Source organism: Hyperoodon ampullatus (genome assembly GCF_949752795.1).
Source record: "Hyperoodon ampullatus genome assembly, chromosome: 14".
NCBI classification, from domain to species: domain Eukaryota; kingdom Metazoa; phylum Chordata; class Mammalia; order Artiodactyla; family Ziphiidae; genus Hyperoodon; species Hyperoodon ampullatus.
In genome coordinates, this window is record NC_136927.1 from 19082849 (window position 1) to 19106258 (window position 23410).

General features: G+C 43.2%; 1 protein-coding gene across 1 annotated transcript; it reads left to right on the forward strand.

Annotated features, from left to right (window-relative positions):
* The first annotated feature begins 36 nt into the window (after positions 1–36).
* Positions 37–22698, forward strand: CRNKL1 (crooked neck pre-mRNA splicing factor 1). Its single transcript, XM_079718337.1, has 14 exons — positions 37–159; positions 1751–1903; positions 2740–2831; positions 3647–3805; positions 4468–4655; positions 13332–13510; positions 14669–14839; positions 16236–16427; positions 17373–17432; positions 18098–18178; positions 18928–19167; positions 20323–20424; positions 21225–21473; positions 22412–22698. Exons 1-14 carry the CDS (start codon positions 109–111, stop codon positions 22595–22597), a joined length of 2103 nt encoding a protein of 700 aa, XP_079574463.1. The 5' UTR covers positions 37–108; the 3' UTR covers positions 22598–22698.
* The last annotated feature ends 712 nt before the right edge of the window (positions 22699–23410 follow it).

Consider the following 23410-nt stretch of genomic DNA (forward strand, 5'->3'; position numbering starts at 1 on the left):
TCCGCTTCCCGTTCCGGGATCCAGCTTGTCGGAAAGCTTTGCGGTGCGGGCCAGTGTTCTGGGCCCGTTTCTGGGGTCTAGGGTTCGCCTGAGTCAGCCGCCGCAGCCATGGCGGCCTCCACCGCGGCCGGGAAGCAGAGGATACCCAAAGTGGCCAAGGTAGGCGGCGGCGCGGGGCCTCGTGGAAGGAGGCCTGGGAGAGGGTTTGGCCCCGTCTAGGTGGTGCCCGGGGCGGGAGGTGTGTGGTCCCGGGAGCCGGTCCGCCCCGTGCGGGACCGCGGGGGAGCGGGAGGGAAGGGCCAGCCGGTGGGGGACGGGGCGCGGGGAGGCACACCAGTGTCCGCGGGGCCGTCGTGTGGGGAGGTGTTTTGCGGGGGAAGGCGTGGGGTCCTTCAATACAGACCAGCTGAGCCGGGCAAGCGCTAGGCGCTGGGGGGCTCCAAAGAGGGCGGGCGACGAGCAGCCCTCCAGTAAGATACCTTAAGTGTAAAACTGCAACCTTGCAAAGGCTACTGAGGCCGAGTGGAATATGCCGTGGCATCTGGGCTTGTGTGAGGGATTTCCAGCGTAAACTTTGCTGAGCAAGAGACGGTTAAGCTGACCCTTGAAGGCGGAATAGGAGTTACCCAGCTGAGAGTGGAGGGAATGAGAGTAGATGAGAAGAGCTGTGTATCGGCATAATTTAAGCAATTAAACCAAATATCTGATTCGCGCTTTTTCCGTCGGCGGCTAATACTTAGCGAGTGCTTAATATATGTGACAAGCTTTGTTCTAAAGCCTTTACAGATACTCTCCCTCCAGTCAGTTTCTGGAGCCTATCCTTTACATACCCATGTAGATGACCCCCTGAGATAATGCGTAGAAAGCACATAGCACAGCTTCTGGCAGTTAATGCTCATTAGGTATGAGCCATCGTCATTATCATTATCATCATTCCACACATGGCATTAAATACTTAATATTTCTTCTAATTCAGTTCCATAAACTTCTCTTGGGCTCCATGGGTCCCATAGAAATATAACATGAGCCACATAGGTAATTGTAAGTTTTCTCATAGCTATGTTAAAACAGGTGACGTGAATTTTAATTTATATATTTAGCAGGTGTAGCCAAGATAGTGTCATTCCAACATGTAAGGAGTATAAAAAGTTTAATTAGGTAGTTTATTCTCTTTTTCATATTAAATCTTCAAAATCCCGTGTGTGTTTTACACTTGCAGCCCAGTTTGGACTCACCAAATGTGATTCATGGCTGCTGTGTTGCACAGCACAGCTCTGAGACCTCAAGAAGCTTACATTCTAATGATGGGAACTTACTGAATATGTCTTTGAAATGCCATGGAAAGTCAAACGCAGTTATCCACCTGGGGCAGAAGTTGAAGAATTCTGTAAATCGAGGTTGAAATGCCAGATAAGAAATGGGACTCATCTTGATAAAACAAAACCTTTTGTGAGAATTTTACCAAGGCAGCCTCGAAGTTTATTTGTATACTATTCTAAAAGGGAAAACTTGCTGGTTTTGCTATCTTGTCTCTTGAGGCTTTTACCTATGGCTTTGTAATAGATACCCTGCATAAGATAGAAAATAATTTTTTTTACTTTGTTTCATAGAGAAATGGGAGCATGTCATGCAAAGAGGGCATCTTGTAGTAATGTTTATAAAGTTCACATCCAAAAATATGTTCATTTGTTTCTTAAACCTTGTTGCGAAGAGCACTTGCTAAAAATAGAAATGTCTCCTGTCTTAAAAGGTGAAAAACAAAGCCCCAGCTGAGGTGCAGATAACTGCAGAGCAACTGCTAAGAGAAGCTAAGGAAAGAGAACTCGAGCTTCTTCCACCTCCGCCTCAACAGAAGATCACAGATGAAGAAGAGTTAAATGATTACAAACTAAGGAAGAGGAAGGTGGGTCCATGTGATCTCTTTTAGCCTGTTGATGTTGTTAGGAATTTATAGGTCAGAGTTTGAAAAGTTCCTCACTGGTTAGAGAGACTGTAAGCTAAGAAGAGGTGAGTATTTCTAGCCACATGAATAGTATAACTTCTGGTTACCAGGTGATTGCATTGTGCTGAGCTCTATGAAATATGCCATGAGTTGTCTGTCTTAAATTAAATCCATCAGAGACAATGTTTGGTGCTGAAACAAAGATGAGTGGGAGTTTAACAGGCAGAACAACAGACACCTGGGGGAGGGGTGGAATTAGCGAGATTGCATTATGTTCTTCTGTCTGTACCGACTTGTGTGTTAAGAGGTAATACCTGGGATAGAGCCGCGAGAAGACTTGAGGATCTGATCCGACCTTCTCACCCTAGGATGTGGGGTCATTTTAAACTGCTAATCTTACTGTATCTACTTATTAGTTATCCTCAATGAGCTGTGTATGAAATTCTGAGACATTGAGAGGACTTAAATAGGTAAAAATGTTTTCTTATTAGGAAAAGTGTAGAGTATATTAAAGTGCCAGTTAGTTGTCATGAGCAATAAGAGAAAATATCAACAATTCTACTAATAATTCTTTTTATCTAAAGTTTTTTTCTCCATTTGCATGTAAGACTTTAAGGAAACACTTGTGACCATAACCTTCTTTAGTAGGTTTCTTATTTCTTGAGGCTTCCAGGATGTAATTTCTCTTAAATAAGAGCAAAATGAATAAACTTCTTAGTACAAAGATCAATAGACAAAAGACGATGTCATTTTTAGTTATTTTTCCCTTTAATTTGACCCTTTTTGCCTTTTGCCAGACTTTTGAAGATAACATAAGAAAAAACAGGACTGTGATTAGTAACTGGATAAAATATGCACAATGGGAAGAGAGTCTAAAGGAGATTCAAAGGTAAAAATCACTGAGCATGTAATTGTATAAATAAAAATTCATAAATTACCAGATACTAAAACATAGAAAAAGTTAAAGCACGAGTAAAAGCGTGTGTCTCTGGTAATAATTTTCAGTCTGTTCCGTGGGACCCTAGGGTTCCTTTGAGGGGCGTGAGGGCCACTGTGGTGGAACAGTCCTGGGGGGAGCAGTGGAGGCTTTCCAGGTGGGTCTCGCCATGGGCACACACTTTATAGCCAGAGAAGTGCAGTTGCATCTGCTGTCTCCATATTGGGAATTTTTTTTTTTAATAAAAATTGTTCCACTGAAAACCAGTGGCCAAAAAGATGACATCACAGCCTGAGCCTTCCTGTTGTCCCCCTTTCTGCGTTCTCCCAGCATGCCCCCTGCTCTGGCTGGGCCCGAGCACCTGTCGCTCCCTGGACACATCTTGCCTCCTCAACCTGACACCTGGCTGTTCTCTCTGCCTGCACTGAGCATCCTCCCTACCCACCTTGGCCTCTGGAACTTTTCCCAAGTTCTTACCTACTGCCTGGCCTTTTCCACCAGACGTTTTCATTTCTTTCCCCTCTACTTCCTTGTGCAGACGTTGACTATAACGTTTATCACATTGCGTTGCAATTACACGCATGTCAGTCTTTCTCTAAGGCTTGTTAAGGTTCCTGAGAACATCACATCTTTTCACCTTTTTATGCCCAGAACCCGGCTCATGGTAAACACCTGACACGATAGCAGAGCCCTGCAGATGGTTTCGAATGCTTGCCATGTGTGTTGCATGTACTGTTTCTGACATTCTCCAAATCCTGCTTCTCTAGGGCTCGATCCATATACGAACGTGCTTTGGATGTGGACTATCGAAATATTACACTCTGGCTGAAATATGCAGAAATGGAAATGAAGAATCGCCAGGTCAACCATGCCCGAAATATCTGGGACCGGGCCATAACGACCCTGCCTCGCGTCAACCAGTTCTGGTAAGTGTCTGATCTAACGAAATGGCTTTTTGTAGACTACAAATTTCCACATTTTTGTGTATTTATTTTATTTATAGTTGTAATCGTATATATATTTAATCTTACATCTTATTTTTTCTTTAAACATACTATCAGTACTTTGTTTTTTTTTTTTTGGCGATACGTGGGCCTCTCACTGTTGTGGCCTCTGGAGCACAGGCTCCAGACGTGCAGGCTCAGCGGCCACGGCTCATGGGCCCAGCCGCTCCGCGGCATGTGGGATCTTCCCGGACCGGGGCACAAACCCGTGTCCCCTGCATCGGCAGGCAGACTCTCAACCACTGCGCCACCAGGGAAGCCCTATCAGTACTTTTTCTGCTAAGTTATAATCTCAATGTATAATAGCTGTGTAATCAAAACAAATTTTGGTTGTAATCTTTTATGCATAAAAATCATCTTGTCAAACTAAGCAACTTTTGAGGAGAAAAATCCTATTTTCCAATGGTTGATCCTTTTCAGATTTACATTTTAATAAGAAAACATGTTTGACTTAACCTTTAGGGAAGATAAAGCCCTAAATCTTCTTCGTGTTTAACAAAGTTAGAGCTAGAAATTGCCAGAGACTGTTATTTTCCCTAAGTCGTTTTGACCATGACAGATAATTTGGGATGATTTTGTTAAAGGTACAAGTACACGTACATGGAGGAGATGCTGGGGAACATGGCGGGTGCCCGGCAGGTGTTCGAGCGCTGGATGGAGTGGCAGCCAGAGGAGCAGGCCTGGCACTCTTACATCAACTTCGAGCTGAGATACAAAGAGGTGGATCGGGCCCGCACCATTTATGAGCGCTATATCCTTTGGACGGGTCTGCGTGGTGCCCTTTTCCCAGGTGCTGCACTCCCGTGGGGCTGTGGTCTGGTTGGGACATGTGGTCATTGATATTGGCCTAGAAGTCAACATCTGCTGCACAGACTTCGTTTGTATTTTCTAGGGACACAGGTTGGTCAGAAAAAAAGTTTGTGGTCTGGATAATTGAATCTTTTCCAGTGAGACTTTGGTCTGTTTATACTTTGGCATTAACACTATAGTTCCTTGTGGAAGGTGATATCCTAAGGCCCTGGCTGCTGCATTGGGTCCTGGTTTGTTCTGGGGTGTATGTTGGTCATTAGCACCGGTACTGGAGTCAATCTAGAGGGTTACCGTTTACTAGCCGTGTGACCTCAATGCGTCGGGTAACTCCTTGGAGCCTTGGTGTCCTCATCTTTAAAAAGAGGATAAAAGTTCCCGCTGTGGGCTGACTGTGAAGAGGAGATGGTAACACGGGAAAGCACTCTGGGGAGCTTGAAATAGTTGATTCTCCTTTTTCATTGTTCTTGTACTTGTGAATTCTCCTACCTGCTAAAGTTTATTTGAAAACCCAAAATCAGTATTTGTGGTACTTTGGCAGTCATTTGCAGACAAGCCCAGAGTGATGAAAAATTTGAATCACCCAAGGCACATGGTCCCAGTTGAGGACAAACAAGACGATCATCTGCCTTCTGTCTCTGCTCTCCTGCAAGGGTGACCGGGGCAAGGGATGGGGGGGCGGTACAGGGGAGAGAGAGACACTTCAGCTCTGGGGCCAGCTGGATGGGGCTGAATCCTTTCTCTCGCACCAGTTAGTGGGCGGCCTCAGGCAAGTCACTTAACACTTCTGAGACTTGTTTTCTCTTTCATCAAATAAAGAAAATAGAATCTACCAACATTAGTTGTTTTTAGGATTTAAAATCACAATCTGTGAGGTGTGTGTGTGTGTATATATGTGTGTGTATGTATTTCCCCTAGGAGCAGTGATTTGGTATTTGCTAGGCAGAATGACTTCATAGAACATAACTACTGCGAGATACAAGACTCAACTTTATTATGCAATTTTAACATCTTAAATATGACTACTCATTTTGATATTAGTAGTTTAACAACAACATTTATAGTACCTGCTTTGCGCCATGCATTATTCTAAGCACTTTACAGATAATGGCCTTTAATCCCCACCACAGCCCTGTGACTCAGGAAATTGCTTCATTCTACAGATGAGGAAACAGGAGAGGGTCTCTCGGGTAGTGATGGAGATGGGATTTGAACCCAGTAGCCGCTTTAGAGCCTGCACTCTTTACATCGTTGCCCTATTTGAATGTATTACTACTTTAGAAATTAACGATTTCTTCACGGAAGGTAGATTAAAAATACATACGTCCTGTGAAGAAGTAAATGGTAATTCAGAACTTTCTTTTTTGGCTCTGGTTAGAAGTTTTCCTTTTGTGACATGTTTTTTTCTTTCTTCCTTTCTTTTTTTTTTAAGATTTTTTTTGTCTGTGCCACGCACCTTGTAGAATCTTAGTTATCCGACCAGGGATTGAACCTGGACCATGGCAGTGAAAGCGCCAAGTCCTAACCACTAGACTGCTAGGGAACTTCCTTTTTTCTTTTCCTTAAATTTTTATTGGAATATAGTTGATTTACAATGTTGTGTTAGTTTCAGGTGTACAGCAAAGTGAATCAATTATACATATACATGTATCCATTCTTTTTCAGATTCTTTTCCCATATAGGTTACCACAGAACATTGAGTAGAGTTCCCTGTGCTATACAGTGGGTCCCTGTTAGTGATCTATCTTATATATAGTAGTGTGTATATGTTAATCCCAATCTCCCAATCCATCACTTCCCCTGATATTTCCCCTTTGGTAACCATAAGTTTGATTTCAAGATCAGTGAGTCTGTTTCTCTCTGCAAAAAAGTTCATTTGTATCATTTTTTAAATTAAATTCCACATATAAGTGATATATATTTGTCTTTCTCTGCCTGACTTCACTTAGTATGATAATTTCTAGATTTATCCATGTTACTGCAAATGGCATTATTTCATTCTTTTTTATGGCTGAGTAGTATTCCATTGTATATATATACAATATCTCATTTATCCATTCCTTTGTAGATGGACATTTAGGTTGTTTCCATGTCTTCGCTATTGTAACTGCTGCTGCAATGAACATGGGGTGCATGTATCTTTTCAAATTACAGTTTTCTCCAGATGTATGCCCAGATTGCTGGATCATATGGTAGTTCTATATTTAGTTTTTTTCCCCAAACATCTTTATTGGAGTATAATTGCTTTACAATGGTGTGTTAGTTTCTGCTGTATCACAAAGTGAATCAGCTATATGTATACATATATCCCCATATCCCCTCCCTCTTGCATCTCCCTCCCACCCTCCCTATCCCACCTCTCTAGGTGGTCACAAAGCACCAAGTTGATCTCCCCGTGCTATGCGGCTGCTTCCCACTAGCTATCTGTTTTACATTTGGTAGTGTATATATGTCCATGCCACTCTCACTTCATCCCAGCTTACCCTTCCCCTCTCTCCATGTCCTCAAGTCCATTCTCTATGTCTGTGTCTTTATTCCTGTCCTACCCCTAGGTTCTTCAGAACCTTTTTTAAAAAATTCCGTATATATGTGTTAGCATATGGTATTTGTTTTTCTTTTTCTGACTGACTTCACTCTGTATGACCATCTCCAGCTCCATCCACCTCACTACAAATAACTCACTTTCGTTTCTTTTTATGGCAGAATAATATTCCATTGTATATATGTGCCACGTCGTCTTTATCCGTTCATCTGTCGATGGACACTTAGGTTGCTTCCATGTCCTGGCTATTGTAAATAGTGCTGCAGTGAGCATTGTGGTACATGACTCTTTTTGAATTATGGTTTTCTCAGGGTATATGCCCAGTAGTGGGATTGCTGGGTCATATGGTAGTTCTATTTTTAGTTTTTTAAGGAACCTCCATACTGTTCTCCATAGTGGCTGTATCAATTTACATTCCCACCAACAGTGCAAGAGAGTTCCCTTTTCTCCACACCCTCTCCAGCATTTATTGTTTGTAGACTTTTTGATGATGGCCATTCTGACGGGTGTGAGGTGATACCTCTTTGAAGTTTTGATGTTCATTTCTCTAATAATCAGTGATGTTGAGCATCTTTTCAAATGCATTTTGACCATCTATCTGTCCTCTTTGGAGAAGTGTCTGTTTAGATTTTCTGACCATTTTTTGATTGGGTTGTTGTTTTGATATAGAGCTGCATGAGCTATTTGTATATTTTGGAGATTAATCACTTGTTGGTTGCTTTGTTTGCAAATATTTTCTCCCATTCTGTGGGTTGTCTTTTCATTTTGTTTATGGTTTCCTTTGATGTGCAAGGGCTTTTTTTTTTTTTTTTTTTTGCGGTACGCAGGCCTCTCACTGTTGTGGCCTCTCCCATTGCAGAGCACAGGCTCCGGACGCACAGGCTCAGCGGCCATGGCTCACGGGCCCAGCCGCTCCGCGGCATGTGGGATCTTCCCGGAACAGGGCACGAACCCATGTCCCCTGCATCGGCAGGCGGACTCTCAACCACTGCGCCACCAGGGAAGCCCAGTGCAAGGGCTTTTGAGTTTAATTAGATCCCATTTATTTTATACCAAAAAGATATTGCTGTGATTTATGTCAGAGTGTTCTGCCTGTTTTCCTCTAAGAGTATCTGGCTTTACATTTAGTTCTTTAATCTATTTTGAGTTTACTTTTGTGTATGGTGTTAGGGAGTGTTCTAATTTCATTCTTTTACATGTAACTGTCCAGTTTTCCCAGCACCACTTATTGAAGAGGTTATCTTTGCTCCATTTTATATTCTGGCCTCTTTTGTCATAGATGAGTTGACCATAGGTGTGTGGGTTTATCTCTGAGCTTTCTATCCTGTTCTCTTGATCTGTATTTCTGTTTTTGTGCCAATACCATACTGTTTTGATGACTGTAGCTTTGTAGTATAGTCTGAAGCCAGGGACCCTAATTCCTCCAACTCTTTTTTTTTTTTTTTTTCCCTCAAGATTGCCTTGGCTGTTTGGGGTCTTTTATGTTAACATACAGATTAAAACTTTTTTTCTTTTAGTTCTGTGAAAAATGCCATTGATAGGGATTGCATTGAATCTCTACGTTGCCTTGGGTAGTATAGTAATTTTGACAATGCTGATTCTTCCAATCCAAGAACATGTTATATCTTTCCATCTGTTTGTGTCATCTTTGATTTCTTTCATTAGCATTTTATCATTTTCTAAGTACAAGTGTTTTGCCTTCTTATGTAATAGGTTTACTCCCAGGTATTTTATTCTTTTTGATGTGATGGTAAATGGGATTGTTTCCTTAATTTCTCTTTCTGATCATTCATTGTTAGTGTATAGGAATGCAAGAGATTTCTGTGTATTTTGTATCCTTCAGCTTTACCAGATTGAGCTCTAGTAGTTTTCTGTTAGTATCTTTGGGATTTTCTAAGTATAGTATTGTGTCATCTGCAGACAGTGACAGTTTTACTTTCTCTCCAATTTGGATTCCTTTTATTTCTTTTTATTCTCTGATTGCCATGCCTAGGACTTCCAAAACTATGTTGAATAAAAGTGGTGACAGTGGACATCCTTGCCTTGTTCCTGATCTTGGAAATGCTTTCAGTTTTTCACCATTGAGTATGATGTTAGCTGTGAGTTTCATATATGGCCTTTATTATGTTGAGGTATGTCCCATCTGTGCCCACTTTCTGGGGAGTTTTTATCATAAATGGGTGTTGAATTTTGTCAAAAGCTTTTTCTGCATCTATTGAGATGATCATACAGTTTTTATTCTTCAGTTTGTTAACATGTTGTATCACACTGATTGATTTGTAGATATTGAAGAATCCTTGCATCCCTTGGATAAATCCCACTTGATCATGGTGTATGATCCTTTTAATGTATTGTTGGATTAGGTTTGCTAGTATTTTGTTGAGGATTTTTGCGTCTATGTTCATTAGTGATATTGACCTGTAATTTTCTTTTTTTTGTGGTAGCTTTTTCTGGTTTTGGTATCGGGATGATGGCGGCCTTGTAGAATGAATTTGGGAGTATTCCTTCCTCTGCAATTTTTTGGAAAAGTTTCAGAAGAATTGGTGTTAACTCTTCTCTAAGTATTCAATAGAACTCATCTGTGAAGCCATCTAGTCCTGGACTTTTGTTTGTTGGAAGTTTGTTTTTTTTTTTTTTTTTTGGCGGTACGCGGGCCTCTCACTGTTGTGGCCTCTCCCATTGCGGAGCACAGGCTCTGGACGTGAAGGCTCAGCAGCCATGGCTCACGGGCCCAGCTGCTCCGCGGCACGTGGGATCTTCCCGGACCGGGGCACGAACCCGTGTCCCCAGCATCGGCAGGTGGACTCTCAACCACTGCGCCACCAGGAAAGCCCCTGTTGGAAGTGTTTAATCACAGCTTCAACTTCAGTACTTGAGATTGGTCGGTTCATGTTTTCTATTTCTTCCTGGTTCAGTCTTGGAAGGTTGTATCTTTCTAAGAATTTGCTAAGAATTTGTCCATTTCTTCTAGGTTGTCCATTTTATTGGCATACGGTTGCTTTAGTAGTCTCTTACGATCCTTGGTTTTTCTGTGATGTCAGTTGTACCTTCTCCTTTTTCATTCCTAATTTTATTGATTTGAGGTGTCTCCCTTTTTTTCTTGATGAGTCTGGCTAAAGGTTTATCAGTTTTGTTTGTCTTTTCAAAGAACCAGCTTTTAGTTTCATTGGTTTTTTTTTCCTATTGTTTTTTTCCTCTCTATTTAATTTATTTCTGCTGTGAACTTGATGATTACTTTCCTTCTACTAACTTTGGGGTTTTTGTTGTTCTTCTTTCTCTTGTTGCTTTAGGAGTAAGGTTAGGTTGTTTACTTGAGATTTTTCTTGTTTTCTGAGGTAAGATTGTATTGCTGTAAACTTCACTCTTAGAACTGCTTTTGCTGCATCCAGTAGGTTTTGGACTGTTGTGTTTTTGTTGTCATTTGTCTCTAGGTATTTTATGATTTCCTCTTTGATTTCTTCAGTGATCCCTTGGTTGTTTAGTAACATATTGTTCAGCTTCCAAGTGTTTGTGTTTTTTAGTTTTTTTCCTGTAGTTGATTTCTAATCTCATAGCGTTGTGGTCAGAAAAGATGCTTGATATGATCTTAGTTTTCTTAAATTTACCGAGGCTTGATTTGTGGCCCAATATGTGATCTCTCCTGGAGAATGTTCCATATGCACTTGAAGAAAGTGTATTCTGCCGCTTTCGAATGGACTGTTCTGTAAATATCAGTTAGGTCTATCTGGTCTAATGTGTCATTTAAGGCCTGTGTTTCCTGATTGATTTTCTGTCTGGATGATCTGTCCATTGATGAAAGTGGGGTGTTGAAGTCCCCCACTGTTATTGTGTTGCTGTCGATTTCCCCTTTTATGGCTGTTAGCATTTGACTTATATATCGAGGTGCTCCTATGTTGGGTGCATCTATATTTACAATTGTTACATCTTCTTGGATTGATCCCTTGATCATTGTGTAGTTTCCTTCCTTGTCTCTTGTAACAATCTTTATTTTAAAGTCTGTTTTGTCTGATATGAGTATTGCTACTCCAGCTTTCTTTGATTTCCATTTGCATGGAATACCTTTTTCCATCCCCTCACTTTCAGTCTATATGTGTCCCTAGGTCTGAAGTGGGCCTCTTGTAGACAGCATATATACGGGTCTTGTTTTGGTATCCATTCAGAAAGCCTGTGTCTTTTGATTGGAGCATTTAATCCATTTACATTTAAGGTAATTATCGATATGTATGTCCTTATTGCTATTTTCTTAATTGTTTTGGATTTGTTTTTGTAGGTCTTTTTTCTTCCCTTCCTCTTTTGTTCTCTTGTGATTTAATGACTGTCTTTAGTGTTGTGTTTGGATTGCTTTTGTGTGTGTGTGTGTGTATCTATTGTAGTTTTTTGGTTTGTAGGTTCCATGAGGTTCTGATGTAGCAGTCTATGTATATATATACACAAGGTTGTTTTAAGTTGCTCATCTCTTAATTTCAAGTGCATTTCTCATTTCCTGCATTTCTATTTTCCTCTTCTCACGGTTGCTGGTTTTGATATCATATTTGTGTGTGGATAATTTCCTGCCTTTACTTTATGTTTGCCTTTACCAGTGAGCTTTCCCATGTTTCTAGTCGTGGCCTTTTCTTTTCCACCCTAAAGAAGTACCTTTAGCATTTGTTGTAAAGCTGGTTTGGTGGTGCTGAATTCTCTCAGCTTTCGCTTGTCTGTAAATCTTTTGATTTCTCCATCGAATCTGAATGAGAGCCTTGCTGGGTAGAGTATTCTTGGTTGTATGTTGTTCCCTTTCATCACTTTAAATATATGGTGCCACTCGGTTCTGGCCTGCAGTTTCAGCTGAAAAATCAGCTGATAACCTTATGGGGATTCTCTTGTATGTTATTTGTTGTTTTGATATTTTTTCTTTGTATTTAATTTTTGTCACTTTGATTGATATGTGTCTTGGCCTGTTCCTCCTTGTGTTCAGGTTGGAGGGGGCTGGGCCAGGAATTGGGGTGTTCGAGCCCACCCAGGTGAGAGTCCCTCCCAGTGCGTGTGGAGGCAGGGCCTGGTATGTGGGGAAGGAGGCTGCAATGACAGCCCCAGCTTCCTCCACAAACGTTCCGGGTTGTCAGAACAGGCTGTCTCTGTGCAGCCAACGGCAGTCTTCTCCCCGGATCTGCTCTCCCACGCCACGTTCCAGCACCCAGCCCCTTCCGCACCGGCACACACATCTCAGGTTGGGGTGTGCAGGGCTGAGGCAGGGACCATCTGTGTAGGTCACAGTCTGTCCTGCCTGCCACAGACCAGTTGCTGCGCTCTTCTGCAAGCCCCTGAAGCTCCCCTTCTGTCCCAGCTGATCTCCCTGCCAGGGTGGGGGCTTCCCTGGGTGCGGGAGCCTCCCCACTCCTCCAGCTCCCCCAAAGGGGCGCAGGTCCCATCCCCCTTCCTTTTCTTTTTGTTTCTTTCTTTTGTCGTACCTGGTTACGCAGGGATCTTTCTTGCCCTTTCAGGTGTCTGAGGTCCTCTGCAAGTGTTCAGCAGGTGCTCTGTGAGAACTGTTCCATTTGTAGATGTATTCTTGATGTATCTGTGGGTTGAGGTGAGCTCCATGTACTCCTATTCAGCTGTCTTGACTCCTCCCACATGTTTTTTTCTTAATCAGTAATTTAAATATTAATGTTATTGAGCAGATGCTACAAAAAGTGCCATTTGTTGAGCACATTCTTTTGGCCTGAAATTGCTAAGAGTTTTACACACATTTTTCTCATTTAAAAGTTGTCAATCATCAAATGAGATTGGTTGGTATTATTTTCCTCTATTTATAGATGATAAAACTGAGGCTTAGATAAGATTAATGACTTGTCCAGATCATATGGCTAGTCATAGGCTTCAGCTTTTTCGTGGCTCCAAACTCCTGTTTGTACCACTCCTGAAATACTAAATAAGCATTGGAGGAGGCCACACAGACAAGACACAGCCGCTTGGTGGTCACAGGTTAGTGGGTCTCCACCTTTGTACATCTTTTATCACCCCTGTAGCCACCCATAGTGTGTGTTGTTGAGGTTCTGGGTTTGGGTTTTTGTTTTTAAGCCACGTTGTTCTGCCTGGTTTTTCTTTAATCCCGCTCACTTGTTCTTGTGCACCCTGATGTGAAGAACTGGATCAAGTATGCCCGCTTTGAAGAAAAGCATGGTTACTTTGCCCATGCGCGGAAGGTGTATGAGAGAGCTGTTGAATTCTTTGGAGATGAACATATGGATGAACACCTTTATGTTGCCTTTGCCAAATTTGAGGAAAATCAGAAAGAAGTAAGTAAACTTAAAGGAACTTGATTATGTTGCAAAACAGCTTAGAAGAGATTACTTTTTGTGCACATTGAGTTCATTTACATTTTCTTATTCACTTATCCTTGGAGAAAATGCTTTCAAAATATGCAAACGTGATTTCTCAAGGAAAACAGCGTATATCTGGCTAAGCTGCAGATTGGGAGTGAGTGATTATGGATTATATTATAACTGTCTTAATTTTGTTGTGGTCTGCTTCAAAATTAAGTCTTTAAACCTAGAATGAGAATATTATCTGTAAACTGAGAGTCATTTGATACCCTGATTAAAGGGCTTTACAGGTGATGAACCTGGGAAACAAAAAGCCCAGAGCCCTCAGTACAGAGAACAGAATATGAAATGGAAACAGAGATTGTCCCACAAGAAGTCAGTTCTTTTCTCCCATAGTATGTATGGAAAATAATCCTGTAATGTAGGTCATATAACACAGGATGGGGAGGGGTTGGCTGGGATCTGAATACAGGGTCTTGCACAGGTCCCAGAGGTGAGTTCAGATTCTGTCCTCAGGCCGGTGGGAAGTGTGGAGGGTCTTAAGCAGGAGGTGGTCGGATGTCATCTGTGCTGTGAGGGGAGCCTCTGGCTGGTTCATGCAGAGTGTATTGGGGGGAGGGCGGCAGAGTGGCCATGGGGGCGCTTTTCACACGGTCCAGGGAGAAATGGAGGTGGGTCGGCAGGGGCCTGGGGAGAAGTGAAGGGCTGTGTTGAGGAGGTAGAAAGGGCTGGGCTGTGGAAGCAGCGAGTGTGAGGAATGCAGGAGAGAGGAGTTGGGGAGGCCCCTGACAGAGCAGGTGTGTGATCAATGTGGTGGGTGTGACTGCCCAGGACGGGGAGTCTGACAACGACCCAGCTGGGCGGGAGGTGCGAGCTTGGGTGAGCCTGAGATGCGTGGACGACATCCAGCTGGCAGCGTTAGGTACACTGCTAAATGTGGGGCTCAGAGGAGAGTGTGTCCATCCTGGCTGAAAGTACCTCAACAAAAGGGAGAAGAAAAGTCGTACTTTGGACATTTTGAGGCCTCATGATCTAACTTACAAGTAATGTTTTATGTCATAATTACTTTTCAAGTTGTGGCTAGAATGAGAATACTGTGTTCTGGAAGATAATCATCCTGTCTGCTTTCAGTTTGAGAGGGTACGAGTGATCTATAAGTATGCCCTGGATCGAATTTCAAAGCAGGAAGCCCAGGAACTCTTTAAAAATTACACCATCTTTGAGAAGAAGTTTGGTGACAGGCGGGGCATTGAAGACATCATCGTGAGCAAACGGAGGTTCCAGTACGAGGAGGAGGTGAAGGTGAGCACTGGCGGTGAGTGGTTGTGCTGGCAGGGACCTGCTGGTTAGTCCTGGGTGACAGCATCGCTCTCTGTCATGTGTCTGCAGTAAATTGGCATTCCAGATGGGGAGGTAAACGGGGCTGGTAGAAGAGGCAAGCAGACAGTGCTTGGATTTGCTCTGCTACTCGCATGTTGGAAGTCACTTTGTTGGTTGCTGATTGTACAGAAAGAACTTGAGCAAAAGCAATCTGAAATCCATTTGAGCTCATTTTTTAAAGAAGATGAAAGAGTCAGAGATTGATCGAAAAAACCCATTTTTATATATTACCTTTTGGCTTAATTGCTTGAACAAAAGACATATTGTAGTTAGGGTTCCATTCTCATCTCTGTAATGTACTATTTTGCTTTGAATTCAAAGGTAGTAGTGTTTTCCTTTACTGCTCTGCTCTGTATTTTAAAATACTTCTGCTTGGCCAAATTAATTAAGATATCTCCAAACAAAGGACAAAGTCTGGGGTTAAATGGGGTCCGCAACGTATGTTCAAGACATATTGCTGTTAATTGAAAAGGCACGTTTTGCAGTTGTGAGCATGGTATAATTCCATCGTAATTTTAAATCTAGGCATAGTGGTATGGAGTCACATATATAAACAAAGACACTTATAAAAAAAATGTGTATTTTCATAGCTGTAGATACTGGGAGGTTTACAGAATCAGTAGGAAGCTGGAGGAGCAGGCTTGGAAAATGGGCGGGAATCAGGGCAGTTGCAGAAAGTCCTGGAGCAGGAGCTGAGACAGTCACATTTCAGTCTGGCCAGGGATGACTGACCCGCCGATGGATACTACTTCCACACGCCAGTTCTCAGTGTGCTTCATCTCCACGTCTCCCACTCGTGTGCACCAGACCCTCAAGCAGGCGTCCTTACTCAGCCAAGTGCAGTGGCTGCCAGCGGGTGGGAAGACAGGGAGCTGGCACCCTTCACCTCTGTGGAGGAGAGGCATCCAGGGCACCACCAGAACAGGGGTCTACTCTGATGACCATTTGCTGCTTCATTAAAAACAAAAAAGCAAAAAACATCCATTGTTATTGATCTTTATGTATGTGTCTCTAAGTCATTTTTCGACTTATACCTTCTTGAAAAAACATGAAAAATTGGTATAGTCCAAAAAAATAAGCTGTTGTAGATAAAAGGGGCTTTGCTGGGGGGACCTCTGGCTAATAGTCTGTCTTCTATAGTCCTTTTCCTTTTCTATTATAGAATCTCAAGAATGGTATTTTTAAATGAAATAGCCTGTAAAGTCTAGAAAAAAGTTGCTAGAGTACAGAAAGTCAGTCTGCTGCCTTCTTTCAGCTCACATAGTCCCGCAGGTGCAGCTCTGGGTTTGGTTTCTAATTATTAACCTTGTCTTTCTAGGCTAACCCGCACAACTACGATGCATGGTTCGATTACTTGCGCTTGGTGGAAAGCGACGCAGAGGCAGAGACGGTGCGGGAAGTCTACGAGCGAGCCATCGCCAACGTGCCGCCTGTGCAGGAGAAGAGGCACTGGAAGCGCTACATCTACTTGTGGATCAACTACGCCCTCTATGAGGAGCTGGAGGCAAAGGTGCAGAGCCTAGTCCTGGGGTGGCTGGGGGCGGGCTCCTCCCCCTGCGCCTTGGCCCTGCTGGCGCAGCTGGGAACCGATACCACATTTTATAAGGTTGTTTGTTTTTTGGGGTTTTTTTGGCTGCGTTGGGTCTTCGTTGCTGCGCGCAGGCTTTCTCTAGTTGCGGGGAGCGGGGGCTACTCTTAGTTGCGGTGCGTGGGCTTCTCATTGCGGTGGTTTCTCTTGTTGCGGAGCACAGGCTCTAGGTGCGTGGGCTTCTGTAGTTGTGGCTTGTGGGCTCTAGGCACGCAGGCTCAGTAGTTGTGGTGCACGGGCTTAGTTGCTCCGCGGCATGTGGGATCTTCCTGGACCAGGGATCAAACCCGCGTCCCCTGCATTGGCAGGCGGATTCTTAACCACTGCACCACCAGGGAAGTCCCCTCTGCCACATTTTAAACTCTGTACACGTGCAGTGGACATAGGTGAGGTGGTTTTTAGTCTTGCTGTATTTTTTTTAAACCTTGAGGTGCAACAAGATTATTACTTGGAACTTGAAAGGGAACAATGAACTAGCCCTTAGTTTCATTATTTATAGTTTCCTGGGTTTTCTCATGAAGAGGGATCACAGCTGGATTGCACATTCTTACTTTTAGCAAATTTTCAGAAATTGGTTGTGTGTAAGTTAATAGGAAAAGGTTAACTTTCTGCTGCTGATCCGAGACTGTAGAACATCTTTGTTTCCGCTGTCAGGCAAAAGAGTTGGAGGGCTGTATTGTGGGTGATTCTGTGATCAAAGTTTGATGGCCAGAGGCAGTTCAATTTTGATCATAAATGCAGTCAGGGTTTGAAAATAACTTGTAGAAACATATTCAATGTTAGGGGTGTATATTTTTATTAGTAATAGTAAAATTAGTATTAGTAATAGACGTGAATATTTTGTGCAAATTTCTTATCCTAATGCAGGATCCGGAGAGGACAAGACAAGTTTACCAGGCCTCTTTGGAACTCATTCCTCATAAAAAGGTATGTTTGCTTTAAGTGTTCTGTTCCAGACACATCAAACTCCTGCATCTGTTACTTGTGAAATAATTCAGTGAAATCATATTCATTGATTGGCTCTTCCCTGTGCTAGGCTCTGTGGAAAACATAAATAAGAATAAGATACACTCTTTGCCTCTGAAAACAGCTTACAGTCTGGTTGAGCGGGCAGCCTGTGTTAAGTGACCAATGACTGATACAGATGCTAATGGAGAAATTCCAGGAGGATGGTAATCAGAAGAGACTGAGCTCAGCACGAGAGGGGACAGCCAACCGGCTGCTGGCACCTGCATGGTCGTCCACAGGCGCAGGGAACACGCGTGTTCTGGGGATGGTTGACACGTGATCTCTGTGTATTTCCCAGCATGAGAGACAGAGGTGACGACCGAGTTGCCTTCTAGAATAGAGGGGCATGTTCTGCCTGATCACAGCACACCCACAAACAAAGCTGCCTCTCAGTAGGGGCTGCAGAGCCCTGTGTTATAGTGAAGTGTCTAGATTACTGTTCCTAATTTCTGTCAAATATTGTCATCTCAGCTTATAAATGAGAAGATATGTCTGTCCTAGCTCTGAAGCTTTAGGGAAGTTCGCCTGTGGCCCTTGTTAATTTAAATTTAACTTACATGAGTTTTTGTGCTTTTGTTTTCTAGTTCACATTTGCCAAAATGTGGTTACTGTATGCACAGTTTGAAATAAGACAGAAAAATTTACCATTTGCCAGAAGAGCTTTGGTGAGTAAAGAAAGGCTCAAGATGCATCATTAAGTCCTTTGAGAAGGAAATTAAAATCTTAATGCTTACAGGTTATGTAATTCCTCTTGAGAAGGCAGCAGAAATACTGTGCCTTTATAACCTGAGACTTGTTCGAAAGCACGGCGTTTGAAGAAAGATTGGGTGATGATACTTAAGTTATTTTGTGTCAACATTGGACAGTTAGAGCTGCCAGTTACCAGATCTTTCCTCCGGCTAGAGACATCGAATCTTAGATCTTTAGTATTCTGATCCTGTACAAGATTTTTGGTGTATTAAGTGCACCTTCCTCTTAACAAGTGTTCTAAACTTTCTTAATAGGATCAGATGCAGCTATCCTTCTGGTAAGCTACTCTCACCCTGGCTGTGGGCAGCAGGGTTCGTCCCTTGATTATCCTTTTACTCATGGGAGGTGTTGTCCATCTGACATCCGCATTCACTAGGACATCCTGAGAAACCAGGTGAAATTCAAAATAGTTTTCCAAACAGTTCTGGAACACTATATCTCTTGTGAAACAGGCCGACTTGACAGCTGAGTGAATTGGAGGATTTCCTTTGGTCTCTGTCGAGCCAGTTTGAGCAGTGCGATACTGCAGAGGGAGAGGGTGGTGCGCCATGTTGACGCGCCAAGGCTCTTGCTCAGCCGAGAACAGCTTCTAGGCCAGGCTGAGGATGTCTGCACAAGTCAGACCCACTCAGGCATCACAGCGGTCGGTTATCTTCTTTTCCAGGGAACTTCCATAGGCAAGTGTCCAAAGAACAAGTTATTTAAAGGTTACATAGAACTGGAGCTACAGCTTCGAGAATTTGACAGATGCCGGAAGCTTTATGAAAAGTTCCTGGAATTTGGGCCTGAAAATTGTACCTCTTGGATTAAATTTGCAGAATTAGAGACAATCCTTGGCGATATCGAGAGAGCCCGGGCCATCTACGAGTTAGCCATCAGTCAGCCACGCTTGGACATGCCGGAGGTGAGGCCCGTGGGGTGACTATGGCTTTATATTAGATGCTTGCCCAGTGTTGCCTCAGATGACTTTCTGAATATGTGTGCCTCTTAGAGCATAAAGACCATCTCACCTATAGGCTTTTTCACTCAGACTAGGACTTCCTGTTGTGGAGACAGGAGGGCTGGGGAAGCAGCCCTCTCTAGTCGGGTAGCACATCACAACACAGCCCCACTGTGACGCCAGGATGAATTGGGGTCTTATGGGTGGGATCTTCCTCCCTTTCTCTTAATAGAAGACTAAAGAGGATGAGCCCGGGCAGCGCAGTCAAGGCCACCCGGAGAACAAGGGAAGTAAAGATTGGGACTGCACAGCCCCGGATCCCTCTGGTGCAGTTTTGCCTGGATTAGGCTCTCACTAAACCAGGATGTTCCTGGAGGTACCACTGCCCCTGTCCAGGCCGGCCTGGCTGGCCACAGGGCCTGAAATCATCCCGTCAGGATCTAAGCTTGAGCCGCGAGGTGGCACCAAACCACAGCTAGGACAGCGTGAACCTCTCAGGAACCACTGAGCTCGCTCAGTGACTCTTGCTCTGGTGTGACCCTGCACTGACCGGTTCACCAGGCCCCGCTGACTGCACTGGGCAGGGCTTTATGCGTCACTGGTCCCATCACTTGGCCTCAGCCACTCCACAGACTGTGGCCTCCAGGCGTCTGGGCCACATCTGATGGGCCCAGATGTGCCAGGCGGGTGGGCAACTGTGCCCTGGATGCTTGTTGAGCTGGACTCAGGCACATCAGGGAACTTAGAGTGGAGACAAAAACGGTGTGCACTGGCTGATCCAGGCCTGTTTTCTCCCCGCAAGTCCGTGGTATGTGGCAGCCTCATGACAGTGCCTGGGAGGTTTGGCAAGTTTCCCTGCTCTTTTGATAAGTCCAGAAGAGAATCCAAAAGTGAACCCAAGGTCTTTTTTCTCATAATGCAGACACTTAGCCAAATTTTGGCCAGTCTGTAAACACCAGTATTATTTCTTGTATCCACATACAGTCTGTTCCTTAATTGGTCATGAAAGTTCTAGGTTCCTAGATTTCCTAGGTGGGAATGCTAGGTAGGCTGTGCTTTGGATAGGAGCATGTTGCTTCTTAAATGTCAAGACTGACCCTATGAAGTTATCTTTCTTAGGTGCTTTGGAAATCATATATTGATTTTGAAATTGAGCAGGAAGAAACTGAAAGAACACGAAATCTTTACCGACGATTGCTTCAACGGACACAACATGTCAAGGTATCCTGTGCTTTGTGGGTTATCTTTAATTTTGCTTGAATCAACAGTCCGGAAGAAATAGTGTATTTCTATATTTTAAGTGTGTGGGATTTTTTAATATATTTATTTTATATGATTTCCTTACTTTTTTTTTTTTTTTTTTTTTAAAGAAGATGTTGGGGGTAGGAGTTTTTATTAATTAATTTATTTATTTTTGCTGTGTTGCGTCTTCATTTCTGTGCGAGGGCTTTCTCTAGTTGTGGCAAGCGGGGGCCACTCTTCATCGCGGTGCGCGGGCCTCTCACTATCGCGGACTCTTGTTGCGGAGCACAGGCTCCAGACGCGCAGGCTCAGTAGTCGTGGCTCACGGGCCTAGTTGCTCCGTGGCATGTGGGATCCTCCCAGACCAGGGCTCGAACCCGTGTCCCCTGCATTAGCAGGCAGATTCTCAACCACTGCGCCACCAGGGAAGCCCTGATTTCCTTACTTTTACAGAGAGCTTGTGAGTCTCAGAGGACTTTGGAATGTTAAGCTTATACCAGGTCAACATTTATACTGCGTGTAAATAACTTGGATATCGTAGGGTTGAATAAAAAATTAAACTTCAGGATTTTGAGACTATTTCAGACACCTAATTGGATATAGAAGCAGACTGCTTCACCATTACTATATAGAAGCATCTCGTCAGTATGTTGTATTGGAATACTAGAGATGAACACATGACTATGCTCAGATGTCACTAACAAGAAATTAGCTTTATTATTACATTATTGTTTTCTGGGTGACATGGTTAATTTGGTTCTGTAATGATATTTTTTCAGGTATGGATCAGTTTTGCACAGTTTGAGTTGTCCTCAGGGAAGGAAGGAAGTTTGGCTAAATGCAGACAAATTTATGAAGAGGCTAACAAAACCATGCGAAACTGTGAAGAAAAGGAAGAGAGACTTATGTTGCTGGAATCTTGGCGAAGCTTTGAAGATGAATTTGGAACAGCATCAGATAAGGAGAGAGTAGACAAACTCATGCCAGAGAAAGTCAAGAAGAGAAGAAAGGTCCAAGCTGATGATGGGGTAAGAACTGAGCCCCTGAGCTGGTCCTTTCCTGCCAGCTGAGCAGAAATGCACCCGACTTTGAAATGCATACTTTTAAGTGGCATGTATACTATCTGAGAAAGGGGGTTGACAGCTGGAGGAGGAGACAGTCACAGCCTGGCTACCATGGCAACACAGCAGGGTGTATGGTCCACCCAGGGCTGGAGAAGGGGCGGGGGGGTTGGCAAAGGTTCTTCCTGGTGCTTGGTTCCAGAAACTGTATGAAATGTATTTCCGGAGCATTAAGCAGGAGGTCAGGGTGGAGGGAATTGAAACTCAGCCTTTAGGTAGGAGCCAATCCAGAGAAGGCTTTGTAGGCTGTAGTAAAGCTCTGACACAGTTGGTGTCTCCTGCGGGTTGCTTTGAGGGGCTTTGTTGGAGGGAGGGTCTGTTGGGAGGCTATTGTAAGCAGAGCAAGGTGGTGTTGGGAGCTGAGACCAGGGCGACCTTTAGGAAGTGAAATCAGTGCCCGATTGGAGGTGGGATTCAAAGGCAGGGAGTCAGGATAATCACAGATTTATGGCTTTCACTCCTGGGTAAATACTAAGTAAATCTTTAAAAATTCAAAGACTCACACGTAAGACTGCAAGATGGGGTTGAAGTCACTGTCTTCTCGATTGACCATACAGCAGCTCTGCTTAGATTTTTAGGGCATTTTCCACCAGGTTGTAGCTCTCAGTGAGCTACAGCTGCAGCAACACCCATCCAACAGCAATTACTCCCACTCTGCCGGGCCAGGCCCTTCTAATTTCTCTTTGAAAATTCTGCTTTCCAAGTAGACTGTGATGTTGTTTTGCACAATGAAGGTAAGTTGAATTTGAACCCTGGGTTTCCCAGTGAGAATTCTCCACTTTAACTGAAATGTATTCCAGCCATGTGTTAGCTTATCTTTTAACTGTTTTACTTTTTTCCTGTAGTCGGATGCAGGCTGGGAAGAATACTATGATTACATCTTTCCGGAAGATGCTGCCAACCAGCCCAACCTCAAGCTCCTGGCCATGGCCAAACTGTGGAAGAAACAGCAGCAGGAGAAGGAGCCTGGCGAGCAAGACCCAGATGCGGACGCTGCCGAGCAGGAGTCCGAGCCTTCCTGTTCCTGTTAAGAGATGTTTTACTATTTTTATAGATGTATAGTTTGGAACTCTTGCAACTCCTGTAAGTTTTTGGATATTTCACCAGTGATGACTAATTGATGGGAATCTTTGGCAGCTACTTTTGAATTATTTTTAAAAGGTTCTTGGGTTAGTTAGGGGTGGGTTGCAAGTAAAGGAATTTTTTTAACTGTTGGATTTCTTTGTCTGAGTCTCAACATTTTGTGTTGTCCTAATGCATCATGCATTGGGAAATCTCATTAAGGTAACACTTAGCGTGTCTTTTAGATGGAACTGCAAAATTTTGAAAGAGTCTTTTTTTAGAAGTTCTCAGTTACATTTCACAGTAACTTTTCAGGTGACGTTTTCTCATGCTTGCCTTCTTCATAAAGATGTTTTATGCGTTCATCTGAATCCTGTAACTTACATCTTAAGAGTCACACTGACTTGAGTTCCATTCCCAGCTCTGCCACTTGGTGATACATAACCTTTATTTTCAGCTTCTTCACTCATAAAATGGGCTTTTGCCAGCTCATTTTGAAGATTAAATTAGAAAGGGAGTATTCCTGGCACAGAGTAAGTGCTCAATAAAATGTTCATTCCTGGCCACTTTCTTAAGTATGTTCATTCCTTGTGGAATTGAATTTAACTTCTAAATAGCTATACCTTCTTAATGGCCATTTATACTAAGTGTTTTTGAAAACACCAGTTAGAAAATAATTTACAGTTACTATATTACTGAACAAGGTATTTTTTTTTTTTACCAAAAACATTTTAGTTGAATTTCAGTTATGCTGTAATCAGTCTCCCAAACTGGTTGAGCTC